A 17,500-nucleotide genomic window follows, 5' to 3' on the forward strand; every position below is an offset into this window, starting at 1 on the left:
TTTCCACCAGGTTTAACTTAGGTTGGCTTATTGGTTACATATTATAGGCACTTTGGATGGTGTGAATGTCTATAGAATTTACAAAATGATGGGTTGGATTTTTTTTAAAGTTGGTGCATCAGTCTTTCAAAGATGGCAGACACGTCCATAGATCATCATTAGCAGAATTTAAGCATTTTTTGTGTTGGTTTCCATTTTTTTTCTTCTTCCCCCTTATTTTACTCTGTTTTACTCCATAATTTCTCTGACATACTTCTGATTTAGTTGCCAGAGAGTGTCGTGAGCCAAGAAGGCTTTTGCACCTAGGCAAAGACAGCTCATCTGCTACAAATTTAATATCCAATTACTTTTCTATACACAGGAAATACTCATTTTGTGGTGCCCTTGATTACAGTATTTTGTATTAACCTGTTGTTTTTCTTAGCTCTTGCTTTTTTATGGAACAAGTGATGTAGAATAACAGTATATTGAAGCTAAGGTTTGATGTGTTGGTTAGTGGTTCCTAGAATTTTTTAATACATATCAGCCCTGCCCCACAATAATGTTTCCTCTGGGAAACGTCTTCTTGTCAGTATGCACTGCAAGTCAGAGCTAAAACTTGGGAGCACCAAGTGGACTTGAGTGGTGCTTTCCGCAAGGCTTTTCCTTTACCACTTATGTCTGCAGATTATTTCTAGTACCAATGGCTACAACTTTTTGTCTTCTACGGGAATATCAACTTCAATTTGCCTTACCTTAGTGCATCCATACTGTCAAGATTCATTGAAGAAGGAAATGTAAAGGAAGATAGAAAACTGACTGTAAAATGACTTGCTGAGCTTTTCTGGCATGCATATACAGGCTTAGCATCGTCAAAGTTGATGATCCAAACAGGAAAAGAAGTTTGAATGTTCCAAGAGAGTTCAGAGAATGTATTCGCTGTTAAGAAGAATGAAAGAAGAAGGAAGAAGATAAACAACAAACAAACCACGTTGGATAACATTTGACCCCACCAGCTCAGCATATCCATGGATAGCTACCTGTGCTCCCTTCCACTGCTACTCATTACGCTATTCTCTAAATTTTAAGTTACCTCAGTGCATCTGCCTTGTACTATTGTGTGCAACAGTCCATGCAACTTGTGTTAATTTACAGGGCTTTTATTTTAGCAGATTTAATTATTTTCCCATATTTTGAGTGTCATGAAAATAGGGCAGGAGACTGGAAAACACAGCCTCTCTTTTTGAGTTATTTCTTATGGGAATAATTATCGTGTTGTAAATTATTTGATTTTACAATATGTATTCAGGAATGTGACTACTATACCTACTCTACCTGTACTTATATTTTTCTTTATGAACATTATTTTAGCAATTCTCTTTGATAAAAATTACCAAACAAATAGACTTCTTAAAACTTAGGGTCCCAATCCTTTCATCTACCTTAGAAGAGGAAGTAGAAAATACATTCAGGTTTTTATTAATATTAGTATATAGATGATAAAAAAGTTTAGTACTGACAGACTTAATTTTTTTTCTCTTTCTTTCTTTTTCTGAATTGTATGAGATGCATGATTATTGTTTCATTTCTTCTTGTAGATTGAAGGAAGAAGCCATGCAGCATCCAGTCTCTTCACAAGCACTAGACTAAGGTGCGAAGCTGAGGAAGGAGAGCCTCAAGCAGAACGAGACCCACTGAAAGACCGTTCTAAAATAGTCCCTGTGGAGACCAGCATGAAATACCTGAAAAGTGATGGTGAGATTATTATTTGGCAATAGTAGTTGTTGTTGTTGTTATTATTGTTGTTATTATTATTGTTATTATTATTATTATTGTTGTTGTTGTTGTTGTTGTTGTTGTTGTTGTATCATTATTCTTGCTATTATCTTTATTATTATTGTTATCATCTATATTATCATTGGTATTGTTATTTTTTTGTTTATATATATTTTTTTATATATTAATATATATAGAGAGAGCTTTTTCAGGATGGATGTCAATTTTTTTATAGTTGTTAAGGGGAGAATCAGTTTTATATATATTTATGATGTTAAAGTATATATGTATATATGCGTATGTGTATGCAACTTTCTCTTCTTATTATTTTAAAGTTGTTAATGAAACATTTTGCTTTTACAGCTTACAAGACTACCTACGGCACAGACCCAGTATGGAAGAGATATCGCAGAAATTTTAAGGGAGCCTTTGCACCTCGCCATACCAGGAAAACATGCATAGTAAGTCCTAAATTTAAAAGGATTTATTATTATCATTATTATTGTTATTATTATTATTATTATTATTATTATTATTATGTATTATTTCAAAATCACTATGATAGATGAGATGTTAATAATTTTGCTGTAGCATTATTTTTGAATAGCTGTGTCATTTTACAGAAATAAAGTTTGTGAATAACCTGAGTTAACAATTTTTTAATTTAACTTGTAAATCATTAATATGATGTGAAGACAATGATACACTATATATTTTTTAATGTTGATCGATATATAGATATATAGATATATATATAGATATATATATAGATATATATATAGATAGATATATATCTATATATATATATCTACATATATCTATATATATCTACATATATCTATATATATCTATCTATATATATATCTATATATATATCTGTATATATATCTCTATATCTATATATCGATCAACATTAAAAAATATATAGTGTATCATTGTCTTCACATCATATTAATGATTTACAAGTTAAATTAAAAAATTGTTAACTCAGGTTATTCACAAACTTTATTTCTGTAAAATGACACAGCTATTCAAAAATAATGCTACAGCAAAATTATTAACATCTCATCTATCATAGTGATTTTGAAATAATACATAATAATAATAATAATAATAATAATAATAATAACAATAATAATGATAATAATAAATCCTTTTAAATTTAGGACTTACTATGCATGTTTTCCTGGTATGGCGAGGTGCAAAGGCTCCCTTAAAATTTCTGCGATATCTCTTCCATACTGGGTCTGTGCCGTAGGTAGTCTTGTAAGCTGTAAAAGCAAAATGTTTCATTAACAACTTTAAAATAATAAGAAGAGAAAGTTGCATACACATACGCATATATACATATATACTTTAACATCATAAATATATATAAAACTGATTCTCCCCCTTAACACTATAAAAAATTGACATCCATCCTGAAAAAGCTCTCTCTATATATATTAATATATAAAAAAATATATATAAACAAAAAAATAACAATACCAATGATAATATAGATGATAACAATAATAATAAAGATAATAGCAAGAATAATGATACAACAACAACAACAACAACAACAACAACAACAATAATAATAATAAAAACAATAATAATAACAACAATAATAACAACAACAACAACTACTATTGCCAAAAAATAATCTCACCATCACTTTTCAGGTATTTCATGCTGGTCTCCACAGGGACTATTTTAGAACGGTCTTTCAGTGGGTCTCGTTCTGCTTGAGGCTCTCCTTCCTCAGCTTCGCACCTTAGTCTAGTGCTTGTGAAGAGACTGGATGCTGCATGGCTTCTTCCTTCAATCTACAAGAAGAAATGAAACAATAATCATGCATCTCATACAATTCAGAAAAGAAAGAAAGAGAAAAAAAATTAAGTCTGTCAGTACTAAACTTTTTTATCATCTATATACTAATATTAATAAAAACCTGAATGTATTTTCTACTTCCTCTTCTAAGGTAGATGAAAGGATTGGGACCCTAAGTTTTCAGAAGTCTATTTGTTTGGTAATTTTTATCAAAGAGAATTGCTAAAATAATGTTCATAAAGAAAAATATAAGTACAGGTAGAGTAGGTATAGTAGTCACATTCCTGAATACATATTGTAAAATCAAATAATTTACAACACGATAATTATTCCCATAAGAAATAACTCAAAAAGAGAGGCTGTGTTTTCCAGTCTCCTGCCCTATTTTCATGACACTCAAAATATGGGAAAATAATTAAATCTGCTAAAATAAAAGCCCTGTAAATTAACACAAGTTGCATGGACTGTTGCACACAATAGTACAAGGCAGATGCACTGAGGTAACTTAAAATTTAGAGAATAGCGTAATGAGTAGCAGTGGAAGGGAGCACAGGTAGCTATCCATGGATATGCTGAGCTGGTGGGGTCAAATGTTATCCAACGTGGTTTGTTTGTTGTTTATCTTCTTCCTTCTTCTTTCATTCTTCTTAACAGCGAATACATTCTCTGAACTCTCTTGGAACATTCAAACTTCTTTTCCTGTTTGGATCATCAACTTTGACGATGCTAAGCCTGTATATGCATGCCAGAAAAGCTCAGCAAGTCATTTTACAGTCAGTTTTCTATCTTCCTTTACATTTCCTTCTTCAATGAATCTTGACAGTATGGATGCACTAAGGTAAGGCAAATTGAAGTTGATATTCCCGTAGAAGACAAAAAGTTGTAGCCATTGGTACTAGAAATAATCTGCAGACATAAGTGGTAAAGGAAAAGCCTTGCGGAAAGCACCACTCAAGTCCACTTGGTGCTCCCAAGTTTTAGCTCTGACTTGCAGTGCATACTGACAAGAAGACGTTTCCCAGAGGAAACATTATTGTGGGGCAGGGCTGATATGTATTAAAAAATTCTAGGAACCACTAACCAACACATCAAACCTTAGCTTCAATATACTGTTATTCTACATCACTTGTTCCATAAAAAAGCAAGAGCTAAGAAAAACAACAGGTTAATACAAAATACTGTAATCAAGGGCACCACAAAATGAGTATTTCCTGTGTATAGAAAAGTAATTGGATATTAAATTTGTAGCAGATGAGCTGTCTTTGCCTAGGTGCAAAAGCCTTCTTGGCTCACGACACTCTCTGGCAACTAAATCAGAAGTATGTCAGAGAAATTATGGAGTAAAACAGAGTAAAATAAGGGGGAAGAAGAAAAAAAATGGAAACCAACACAAAAAATGCTTAAATTCTGCTAATGATGATCTATGGACGTGTCTGCCATCTTTGAAAGACTGATGCACCAACTTTAAAAAAAATCCAACCCATCATTTTGTAAATTCTATAGACATTCACACCATCCAAAGTGCCTATAATATGTCCTAACCAATAAGCCAACCTAAGTTAACCCTGGTGGAATTTATAAAATACATTCAATATATTTCCCAGCCAGGAGGATCTGCCCACTGGACCCCTGTGGAATTTATACAGTACATTCCATATATTCCCAAGGCAGGGGGCTTCATCCCCTGGACCCCCAAGGGATTTATACAATTTACTTTATATATAATCTACCTGGGAGCTCTGCCACCTTGACTCCCAGGCTAAGTGACTCGAAATGGATGGGGATATATAATTTTGTTCAATCAAATACTATATCTGGTTCTGCAAATAATTTGCTCATTGAAAATCGTATCCCTTTATACAGCAAAACACCAAGCTTTTCTTTGCTTTTTCCCTTTTCTGTTCCCGGTTTTCCCTTTGGGTTTTTAATAACTTTTTGGGGGCATTTGGGGGGCCTTGTGGGCCCAAATATCGGTTTAATTTGGGTTAAAGGTTAAACAAGGGTAAGGGGCAGACAACTAAGGGTTTTTAGCCTATAGTTAAAGGTTTAAAGGGAAAGGGTTTGGGGTTTAGTTTTTGTTAGGGGTTTTTAAGGGTGGGGAAAGGAATTTTGGTTGGTGAAAGGGGTTTGGGGGCGGTTTTTGGTTTAAAGGGGTTGGGTTTGATGAAGGGTTTTATTCCCTTTTTAAACGGAATAGGCTTTTTGAAACAGAAAAGGGTGGGATTTGTAGGGATGCTGAAAAGGTTTTTGGGGGGGGGAGGGGGGATAGGGGGGAAAGCAAAGGTTTCTGGGGTTTTTCAAAAACGTGGGGACCACCAAAAGGGGGTTTTGGGGTTGAAAGGGGGAAAATTACCTAAGGAACCTAAGGGTTTAAACAGAAATTTTTACATCAGATAGGAGTGTTTTCCCCAAAGGGATAAGCCCGGGGAACGGTCCCCCCAACGTCCCGTTCCGGGTGAAAAGGGCTTTACCAGGGGGAGATTGATAATTTTTACAGGAAAGTAATTTTTTAGTGCGGAGGGTTGACCCAAAAAAATTTCCATCGGTATACAGGAAGGTTTTTAAAATGTTTTGGGCATAATCCGTGCTGGGATAAATTTAGAAGCGGGTTGGTAAATTGGTCCCTTGCGGTTTTGGGGGGTGCTAAGGTTTCTGCCTGTTTCATTGGCCCGGGGGTTTTCCAACATGGCTGGGCCCCAGCAAAAAATTTTATTGTTTTAGGCGTGGGGGCAGGGAGAACCAAAAACCCTTCCCCGGGTCTTACAAACAAAGGGATTGTGTGTGTTATTGACTTTTATGAGAGTTTTTGAGTTTCGGATCGGAAAAATTGTAAAAGAGGGAAAAGGGAGTTTAGTTTTGGGGGTTTTAGGGGCCAAAAAACTGCAACCGTTTTGTAGTAAGGACACTGGATTTCCCGGAGGAAGGAGTATTTGAAAGTATAAAGTTGGGAAGAAATTCCCCGCCCAAAACCAGCACCCGGGTTTGGGTTTTGGGGCCCATAAAATTTCTTATACTAAGGGGAATGGGGCATGGTCCAAGGAAAGGGGGAGAAGGGCCCGTAAGGGGGATATTTGATTTTTGGGGGGCGGGGAAACCCGAAGAGCAAAAATGGGGGGGAGGTTAAACCTGGAGGGACGGAAAGGGGCAGAGAAAGGGAGAGGTTGGATGGGGGAAAAGGAATGGGGGGGAAAGGTACCATTTTTAGTGGGGTAAGGGGTTGGAAACGTGGGGAAAAAGCAAGGTTTAAAAAGTGGGATTGAGGGAAGTTGTTTTGTGAGGCCAAAATTTTGGGGGGATCGAACTACATCGGGGAAAAAGAGAAGGGCACGACCCTTTTTGATAGAGATGGGAGGCCCATTCAGGAAAAAAGCCTCAAAGAAGGAAAAAAAAAGGCGCCTAGTGCTAAGTAGAACCCCCAAGGTTGGATTGTATCAGATGGGCCAAAGGGGAGAAATTGAAGGGAGGGATAAATATGGCAAACCATAAAACAAGGGGTGAGAGGACAAAATAAATAAAGGGGAAAGGGGAAAATTTTGGATCCCGAGCCCCATGATATATGGGATAGGGGTTTTTAAGATTCAGGCGGCGGAGAGCTTTTTCCCTTTAATTTTGGGAGAATATGGGCTCGCCAGGGCAGTTTTGGGGTCAAAATGAAAACCCCAGGAAATTTTCCCCGAGGAACGGCATTTTGGGGTGAGTGCTATTTTAAAAAGGTGGGGGTAGGGACCCACACCCGAGCCGGGGAAAAGGATGGAGAAAGGTTTGAGGTAGAAAAAACGGAAGCCAAGGGGTTTTTGGCCCCGGAAAACTGTGAGATTACAGATTTGAAAAATTGGTAGAGATTTGGTATGGGTGTCCCAGAGGCCCTAGATGGTTTAAAACATCAACCCTTGTGATTTACCGGCCCCCCTTGGGGAAAAAATAAAAAAAATATCATTAAAACCCCGCAAAAAGGGGGAAAAGTGGTACTGGGCACACGCCTTGGGGTACCCCTTTGGATTTTTAGGAAAGAAAGAGGATGTGGCCGAGGCAATTTTGCCCCCGGAAAGGGGCCCTTTTGGGGAGGAAAGGCTTTTATGAGGCAACCATGTTTTCCCCGTTGCCTAGAGAGGGCCCCCTTTTTGGGGATATGGTTTCGCCAGTCTATCATATCCCTTTTTTTTAGACAAAAAAAATAGCTGTAAAGGATTCATGGCGTGCAAAGCCGAAAATATATTTCCCCAAAATGACAAAGGGTTTTAGCCCCGTGCAACTGGCAGCGGAAAAATGAATTGGGGAAAAGAGAGAAATTGTGAGATTCAAATAAAAACTTAAGGGGGGGGGGGGAATTTTGCCCTTCGTCTAATTTTTGCACAAGCAGCTAGATTTGTGCGATGGGGGGTAGTCCTTTGGAAGGAGGGTCCCCCTTTATTTTGGGGGCAGGAAGGAAGGGAAAAAAGCCCTTTTCGCCAAATTAAAAGGGAAAATTTTCCCCCGATGTCCTTGTGGTTGTAAATTTTTTAATAGGAAGGATAAGAAAGGGGAAATTTTAGTTGCCGGAAACATTCCCGGGATTGAATCCGTCAAAAGGGGCCCTTTTGTGAGTGTTGCACCATTTGGGGCCGGGAAAATGGGGTTTTAAGGAAGAAAAAGGAAACATTAAAGGGCTCCTGGAGGATGGGGGAAGGGGGAATGGGGGTCCCTTCTCTGGTGGCTTAATAGAAAGGGAAATGTGGAGAAAGGTGAAAAACCCCCACTCCCCGGCTGAAATAATCACCCCAGGGTTTATTAGCGACTTTTTGGATCAGAAAGGGGTATCTCGAATAGGAGGACGGGGGGGGTAGGGGGGGGGGGGGTGGTTTTCCTGATATTTTTTTGGATTCGGGGCCAAAAATTTTGAGAAAAGTGTAAGGAGTAATTGATGAAACAGAATTTTGCCAGCTATTTGTTTTAAATATTCTGGAAAATTTTACCAGAGATAGGCAAAACTCTTTTTAAAAGGGGAAAAGGGCTGATAGTTTTTTTAAATTTTGGGGTACCTTTTTTTGTAGGAATAATGGTCTTGAGGGTTCCCAGGGATAGCTTTATTGCAACTCTTAAGACTGTATTTGTGAAACACGTACCCTTTCTGAAATGGAGGGGGGAGGAAAAGGGGGGTATGAAAAGCAAGAGTGAAGTGAAAATATTCCGTCTCCTATCAAAACACCACCCGGGGATTAGAAATGGACTATGAATTTGGAGAAGGGGAACTGGAAAATGGTCACTATAAAGGGGAAATTTGGGCCCCAAAAACCAACCAGTGGAAACTACATGAAGAGAAGGGGGCATAGAGAGAGGTCAATCATGAAAAAAATTTCTTGCGTCCAAACAAAATGTGTGGGGCGATCGAATTTTTGAATGGGAAGGTCAGCTGGTTTGGGGAGGAACCCCCTCAGAGATCGGCCCTCGGGGGTTTGGGGATTTTGAAAACACCCCAAAGACCATTTTAAAATCACCAACTATGAGGAAGGTGGTTGGGAAATTTGGAAATTTGATTTTCAAAAGCAACAAAATTTAAAGGGGTAGGGGGGGTAAAGTAGACTGAAAACACTGGGGATCCAAAGAAGAAGGAAAAATACCAACTTTCAAAGGGAACCCTTGGGGGTTTTAAAAAAGGGGGTGTGGCATAAGGGTTTTCTGATTTATGTATGGGGCGAGACCCCTAAAAAATGGGGGAAGAGACAAAATGTAATTGGGGGGTTGGGGGTTGGGATGTGTAAAAAGTCTCCTTTTAAGGCAAAATAAAAAGGTTTAAAGAGGAAAGGCTTGCGAAGGTCAGGGGCTGTGGGAGCGGAAACTTTCGAAAATATTCCAATGGGATAGTTTTTTACTTTATTTATAAAGATTGTTTGTACATGTGGGGGGCTTGGGGGAAAGCAGCATAGGGTGGGGTAAAACTGAGGGTCCCGAGAGGGAAAAGGTGTGGGATTGGTGGGCTATGAGGGGTATTGGGGGAAAGGGGGGTTTTAGGGAAAGGGGGGACTTGTGACATAAGGGGTTCACGTGTGTTCCAGGAGGAGGGAAGGGGTGAGGGGATGGTGGGAGGGGTTTTGGGGGCGGGGGGGTGGGCCCGTTTTTTGGGAGGGGGGGGTTAAGGGTGCAGTGGCCAAATGGTTTTTGGCCCTCCCCCGGACTCAAGACTTTCACACGGGAATCTTAGTTCAAGGGTTTTAGTCCCCCGCCCCACCCCCCTTTCCCTTTGGGCCCCCGGACTTCACCTTGATTTTCCTACCTAGCCCCCTGGGTGCCCCCCCCAGCCCCAAATCCAGTTTTCTGGGCCCCCCAAAACCCGGGGGAAATGAGAGAATGATTTCCTAAAAAATTAACCCCCCCCGGCACTTCCCCCGTGGAAAGGAACCCGGGGACCCACCCCGGACTCCCCCCTCCAAAATCACCCCCAATAAAAAATAAAAATTAAGTATCAAGCTGTGACAACGGCCCGGCCCCAAATTACCCCACAGTTAAAAAAAAGGGATAGGGTGTGGGGGTTTCGTTTGGAGGGGGATGGGGTTAAAAACCAAAACATTACTTGGGGTGTAAAGGGGCAGGATTGTAAAAATTTTTAGGGTTTAGGGGTCCGTTTTCATTAGTAATCTTGAATTTTTTTCAATAATTTTTTTTTCTGAGGATTTGGGGGGGGATTTTGGGGGGAAAAGGAATTTTTTAGGGGGGGGGGAAGGAACTGGGGTCTTTAAGGGTAGGGGCAAAAGGAAAAGGTGGGGGTGATTGTGTGGTTTGGGGGAAGAGGGGGGGAACGTTTTTTCTGTTCTTTACGGGGAGTGCGGGGGGGAGAGGGGGGAAAGGGGTTGGGGTTTTTAGTGGGGGATTTGGGGGATCCCGTAGTGAGAGGAGTGGTTGGATTTTGGAAAGAAAAAGGCTTGACTGGGGTAGATATGGGAGAAAAAGGGGGGTTTGATGTAGGGTGGGTGGGTTTAGGAAAATTGGTAAATGAACCGTATCCCGAGTAAGGAGTAAGAGAGAACCCGTCAAAGTGCTTTTCCCGTCTGGCTTCAGTAGTGTGAGTCCCAAATTTTTAATCTGGGGTTCTACCCCAAATCAAATTTTTTAGTGGGGCAAGCCCCATAAAATTTCTTTTAAAAGGGACTGCCCCCAGTTGGGCCCCAAAGTGCGTGTTGGCAGAGCCGTTAGATCGGGTTTTGGCCCGGTTGGGGAAATTGGGCCCCCTGGCCTTTTGGGAAAAACAATGTTTTGGGTGGGTGGCCCCCAGACACCACCCCTTTTGGCACTGACCCTGGAGGAGGTTGGTAAAGGACCCAAAAGGGAAAGGGGGTTCTCCCTCCTATTAGACGTTAAAAGGGGAAGGCCTGTTTTACGGAAGGTAATTTTAGCTTGTTAGTGGGGGTTTTTCGATGAACCCCTGGGGGGTTGAGTAGCATTGTACTGATTTTCTCATAGCCTGTGAGACCCGGCAGTTTGGGCTTCTCCACAACCGACCCCAAACTTTGGGCAAAAGAAATTTTTGGGGAATTTTTCTGGGGAAAATTAAACCGTTCCAAGCAAGGGTTGGATGGGGTTTTTGCAGGGTGGGGTTTTCCATATAGGTCTTAGTTTTGTTAATGTTTAAGCTTTTGGGTTTTTTTTGGATGTTAAAAAGGGGCAAACGGGAGGGGGTCGGGGCGGGTAGGAAAGGGGACTTTTCCTATTTGTTTTTGGAGACATTGTTGGAAGAGAAGGGTGTTGCAGAGTAGGGAGCTGTGGGTATCACGAAAAAACGGGCCCTTTTTTCGGGGCTAAAGAGAGTTTCAAATTGTTTTGAGATAGGGGGATAAAGGGGGGGCGTACGAAAATGGAGTATTTGAGGGGGGTAGTGTTATGGAGAGGGGGGCTAGGCTGTAAGGGATTAATAAGGGAGGAGGGTGGTTGTTTTTTGGGGGGTTGTGGGTAAGGTGTTTAAGTTGAGCATGCTGGGAGAGTGGAAAAATTTTTCCCTTAAAGGGTTTTATTGTTTTTTTACTGTACAGTAAAGGGATTTTGAGGGGGGATTTATTGCTGGTTTGGAGCCGTGGGCAAAAGGGGAAACCTGGGTCAGTGAATCGGGTGGGTTTTTTAAACGTTGGGGGGGCTATTTTATAAGGGGGAAACCTCATTTCCCCTAATAGTGGGGGGGTTTGTTTTCATTTCTGGCCATTGGGTAGCCTGGGTTAAAGTTTGGGGGTAAAAAAAGGCCCCCCCTCAGGGTCCCCTTTTAGGGGGAAGGGGTAGATAAATAAATCAGGGGGGAATTTTCCCTGCCCTGGCTCCCTCAGGGCCCTTCAGGACTGACCCTAAGTCATCCTTTCAAACCTTTCAACACGGCTCCACACCTTAGGGGTGGATAGCAGAAGGGTTTGGTGAAGGGGCAGAAACAAAAAGTGGGAAGGGGGAAGGAAGGGAAGGGAAAGGGAAAGGGAAAGGAAAGGAAAGAGAACAAGAAAAAAAAAGAAACAAGATAAAGAAGAAGAAAAAGAAAAAGAAAAAAGAAAAAAGAAGGGAAAAAAAAAGAAAAGAAGAAGAAAAGAAAAAAAACCCTGGGAAAATTATTTTAGTCGAGGGGGAGTTTCCCCCGGGTTTTTGGGGTTCCCCCTCATTGGGTCCCACTTCGCCTCCAACCCCCCCCCACGACAACAACGGGCAAAACGATTTGGGGGGGGTTTCGAATTTTCAAGAAAGTGAAAAGAAAACAATATATATTTTTTTCTGCCAGGGCTCTATTTTTTTATTAAAAGACCTTGGGAAACAAAGCAAAAGTAAAATAAAAAGGGGGTTTTTCAGAGAATGGACTCTCTTTAAGCTGTCAATTCTTGGCGGAAAAACCCCCATGTGGGAAACCCAAAGGGTAAAAAAATTTAAAAAATGTTAAAAAAATTAAAAAAAATTAAAAGAATTCCAAAAAATACATGAATTAAAAAAAGCGGAACCTGAACTGTTTGGGCAGATTTCAGTAAAAGTTTGGGGTCATAGTATTTTTCCCAGCAAGGGAAACATGGGAGGAACTTGGAAAAAAAATTGGGTTATATTTTTTCTTCTCTCCATTATATCCTTTTTTTTCAAGTTGCCAAAAATTGCCAAGATGAAAAGGGTTTCAAGTTTACGTTTACCCAAGGTAAATATAACCAGGTAGCTCCACAACAACTTGGTGAAAATCTTAGTTGGCAACATCTGACCTAAACCCTGCCTCTTGACCTTTATCTACTGTAAATATTAAATACTTCTTTTATTTCTAATTTTCTTGGTTTCTCTTTTTTTTTCATTTCTTTACCATTGTTATAATTGAACCTTTTCAAAGAAAATGCACTGAAAAAACACTTACAATAAAATATTGCACAGATTATTGGATTCAGAAAAGGGGGTGGAACTAATGACACCATCACATTTAACTAATGAGTGCATCGTGAGATATCAAATATAGCTAAATACATAATCATTGGCATAATTTACTCAATACTTTTATAATTACCAGAAGTAAAAGCAAAATTCCCCTCTTCTACCTATGATAACAAAGATTTCCTTACCATTATTCTATTAGTCTATTTTATTTTTCAGTTCAATAGACAAAATGGAAGTGGAGCTACCTGGTTATTTTTACCTCTAGGAAACCATTCCATACACTTTTTTACTTTACTGAATTCTAGGGTATTTGTTACCAAGAGCAAAGCATCCTCCTGAGACAAAGTCCTAAAACCAGGGTTTCATGCGAACCCAAAATCCAAACCCAACTTTGCCTGCCTTCTATCTATTCCCTAGATGGGGGGCAAGCCCTCCCTATACCCATCCTTTGTGTCAACTTACAGAAAATGTAGCAATATGAACTCAGGCTGTGTGAGGGTCTTGTGGACTTTGTCTCTCAGTGCTGATATGCAGCAGATATTTTTGTCATTTCAGTGGAATTCTCACTCTACCTATGGCAGGGTAGAGCAAGACTGACGTATAGAAGTGCCTGATGCCGAGACTGTCTCACGCCTTCTCCTACCATGAATATATGGAGGATTCTTTGCTTTTCTGGGCAGGGGCTGGGAGGATGTGCCCCATGGGACACCCCATGTGGGGTGTTGCACAGGGGACAGCCACCTGCACTAAACAATATAGAAATTAATTCAGTACTATGATTACTGGTGAGTTTGAGAATTCCACACTGTGCACACACAACTTGAACTTCTAGAAAAATAGTCAACAGACATCACAGTATGACAGCGAAAACGTAATCACAGACTAAAAATTTTCCAGCATTCCTACCACATAGAAAGGTGGTGACCAAGAGAACCTGTTGAGGCTGAGGATGTGTGTCATTTCAATGTGTAACTACTTTATCTGTTATCTATCTATTATATCCAACTATCCATGGTGGCAGTTCTCTGGCCTTTATCAGTGCAGAGAACCTGGCTTACCCGACTCTATCCATATATAAATTCATTCATAATAAGAGAATATAAAATAAGAAACAAAAATACTGAAAGCCAAATTCTTTGACATTTTAAATACATTACATCAAAGAACAATTGAATAATCTCAAAGAAGAAAAACATCCGAATGTAAACAATAAACACAAATTCTCGTAATATACAGAAAGTATATAATGATGTAATCAAAGATTGGTCTCATAAAAGCACAATAATACAAATTTACCATATATACCTGTAATAAAGTCTTAGAAGCTGTGCCATTGCTGGAAATTGCAGACAACACAGGCCTTACAAGAGACCGGAGGAACATCGTGGACGCCGACATTGTTTACATTTGTGCAAGGGAGTTCGAATTCTATTGCGTCTTTTAAAAGGAGATCGAATCCTATTAAGCGTCTCTTTTAAGGGGATTGGAGTGTATTTTAAGGTTTGAATAGGGTTTCTAAATTCTGTCAAGAGGTTTGCGATGCATTTGAGGATTGGCATGGGGGTCTGACTTATTTTTAAGGAATTAGAGATTATCGATATTTTAGAAGATACTTTATATCTCAAAGCTTTACTAAGGCATCTCCAATTTTTTTAGATGATTGAACTGTATTTGGGATTGAATTAAATTCCGTATATCATCAAGGGGATTGAATAATATATGTGGAGTCGAATACAGGATCAGAACCCCTTTACCTCCCCTCATGATTTGGAAGATCGCGCATTCATTTGTTTTGCAGGGCTGTGAAGGGTGGTGGGAGTTGAGAATCATAAACCAGGTAAATTCAAGGTTATTTAGCGATCAAAACGCATTTAGGTACTATTGGATATAACTATCTATCTTTAGAAGTGCCTCTAATGGGGCCAAGTACTTGAAAGTACGGAGAAAAGCGTGAGATCTCATACCACAAACGAGCACCCCCTTCGTAGCTCATAGTCCTCCTTGATGGAGCTGATGAGCAAAAGCACCATTATAAAGGAAATTTTATAATGTGAAATTTCAACTTTACCTAGCTGAACTCTAGCTTCTTGCCTTCTAATAAACATTCCTCAGAACCTGTAGAATCTGTAGCTATCAATCCCGTTGCAGATATCACCCGGGCTGAGCCGATGCACGTAGATAACAATCTACGATGTAAAGGCCAAGGGAAATGGCTACGCACGACATATTCGATATAATTCCCAATCCACCTGCAAATCATTGTAAATAATCTACCCAACCGCTCGAGAGTGCGTCGGGTTATTGTGTAGTGTTTGTGTCATATCTCGAGAAGGAAATAAAAGTGTTTTAAAAGTGATAATGGATGCGCCCTCGACGAGTGGAACGACGGCGACCAACGCAACACAGAAGGTAAATTTCTAAATTCCTAAATTACCCTCATAAATTAAGTCAAAAATGAACGAGTTAGACGATGTTTGATAAGTAGGAACAGAGGTGATTTAGCACCGCGTTAGGAATAGCCTCACGAGTTGGAGAAATCGATAGAATTCGTAGAAATAAGTATTATTTTAAGAGAAAATTCGGTCCTTGCTTATTTAGCCGGCACTTAGGGATAGAGGATAGTAATTATCGGATTATTTTATTTAAATAAGTTTGTTATACGAGTTGTTTCATTTCCATGAAGTTTTGATTGTTTTTTTCTCATCTAGAGGTATATTTTGGGAGGAAATACAGGTAAGATTAGGTAATAAGGAGTGATAAATCTGATTTTTTTTTCTGTCAGTATTAATATTATTAATGTATATATGTATATATATATTTCCATTAGAGGCTTGTAGAATAGTGATTTCTTGCCTTCAAAATTATGAAAATGAAAGAGTAAAAAAACAAAAAAAAAAACTTTCCTTTGAATATATGTAAAGATAACAGAAATAAGTATTTGCAGCATATGAAAACAAAGGTAATGATACATAACATGCAATGTCCAGAATAGGAATGGCCCAAGGCACAGAAAATCAGCAATTCCCTCGAAGAACGGAGCCAAGATCGCCCTCACTGACGCGTGATTCATTGTGCGCAAGTGAGAGGGAACAACACTCGCATTCGGATTTTTTATAAGGCTGCCTGCGCTCCATTACGGTCCAAAAAAATTGTTATATGTATTCCGGCAGGGTAGAGTTTATTGGCTTCCCAGGCGGTGTGCTGTTTCTTGAATATCCTTCGGGTGGGGTTGTTTGCCTTTGCTGGAGCATGAAGGGCAGGGCTGCAGCATTGCATGTGGTTCTGTTCTGCAGATTATCATATAGTATGATTGTAAGATAAATTGCAATCATCATGTTTTGTTTGTTTATATGTATGTATGTATGTATGTGTCTGTATCTATATCTATATCTATATATCTGTCTCTTTCTCTCTCTCTCTCTTTCTCTTTCTCTCTCTCTCTCTCTCTCTCTCTCTCTCTCTCTCTCTCTCTCTCTCTCTCTCTCTCTCTTATATATATATAATATATATATATATATATATATATATATATATATATATATATATATATATATATATAATATATATAAAATCTACATATATATAGATTTTTTTATCTAATGTTTTTTTATTGTTGCCCAACCAGGAAAAAAAAATCTTTTATTGATATACCTTTGAGATAGCAATAATATAGATTTCACAGATTGTTACCGGTGTCGTGCTCGTGTTATTTCGGGAAGAGATACATATCATAAATATTGTATTGTTTGACATTTCCTTTTTTTTTTTCTTTTCTTTTCTTTTCTTTTCTTTTCTTTCTTTTTCTTATATGAGTTCAATCAAACTGTCAGGAATCTTCTTGTGACACCATCTTGGCATTGTCTATGGATTGCACCAAAGATACTTCAGTGTAATCAATAGAGGATAGTAAAATTTTATGTTTCAGTTTCAAGCCGCTTTCGAGATAATGAATCCTTAAAATTGGGAGGCAGCAGCTTTTAAATCACCAACATTAATTTATAGGGTGTCAAAAGTTGCGTATTTTGACCGTGAATTTGTATTGGCACCAAGACCTATGGTAGCTGGTACCCAAACATTGAGAGTCTGTCTTGGAAATAAGCCTAATTATTTTCCTAGCAAATGTTTAGACAATATCTACACATCCATCCCTGGACTTAGGCAGATTAATGGAGTCTGGGCTTCTTAAGAGCTCCAGCAAAGACCATAACTATATATTCAGTTAAAATAAAGTTTACAAACCTCTCTGGTATATATATTGTCAAACAGCGAGTCGGTGGAAGCGCTGATTTTGCCATAACAGAGATTTTGTCGGAGCAAAAAGCACAAGCTGCAATACACTATAGGTGGTGACTTGTTATCATCTTATGCTCTTTATTAACTATTGTTTGCATATTTATTATTTTATTCTGAAAGCAGATGAATCGGCACAGGATTCCTAAAGTTTGACAGCTTTAGCATCAAAAATAGAACTTGTCCGAGCTCAATCTTGCCAGAGTGTGTGGTGACTTGTTTGACCTTGCTTGCAGGCGAAGGATGTTGCTTGAACATGAATCACAGAGAGTTGTTTATATTAACCTCATGTCAG

At 39.0% G+C, this 17,500-nt stretch overlaps 1 protein-coding gene and 1 long non-coding RNA gene across 2 annotated transcripts in view; one reads left to right on the forward strand and one right to left on the reverse strand.

The window, feature by feature from the left end:
* LOC119598241 overlaps window positions 1-2,221 on the forward strand; it is an 11,968-nt gene extending 9,747 nt beyond the window's left edge. Inside the window, exons 2-3 of the long non-coding RNA XR_005230952.1 lie at window positions 1,578-1,734; window positions 2,119-2,221. This is a non-coding gene — a long non-coding RNA (uncharacterized LOC119598241). The remainder of the gene's footprint in view (window positions 1-1,577; window positions 1,735-2,118) is intronic.
* A 707-nt stretch (window positions 2,222-2,928) lies between these two features.
* LOC119598240 (28S ribosomal protein S18b, mitochondrial-like) lies at window positions 2,929-14,374 on the reverse strand (the record flags this gene model as incomplete). Its single annotated transcript, XM_037947887.1, is given in 3 exon segments — window positions 2,929-3,026; window positions 3,410-3,566; window positions 14,221-14,374. Coding segments are annotated over 3 exon segments (348 nt in total), but the record flags the coding sequence as incomplete, so codon positions are not given.
* Window positions 14,375-17,500: the final 3,126 nt, after the last annotated feature.

The sequence above is a fragment of the Penaeus monodon genome, chromosome 41, assembly GCF_015228065.2.
Source record: "Penaeus monodon isolate SGIC_2016 chromosome 41, NSTDA_Pmon_1, whole genome shotgun sequence".
Lineage (NCBI taxonomy): Eukaryota > Metazoa > Arthropoda > Malacostraca > Decapoda > Penaeidae > Penaeus > Penaeus monodon.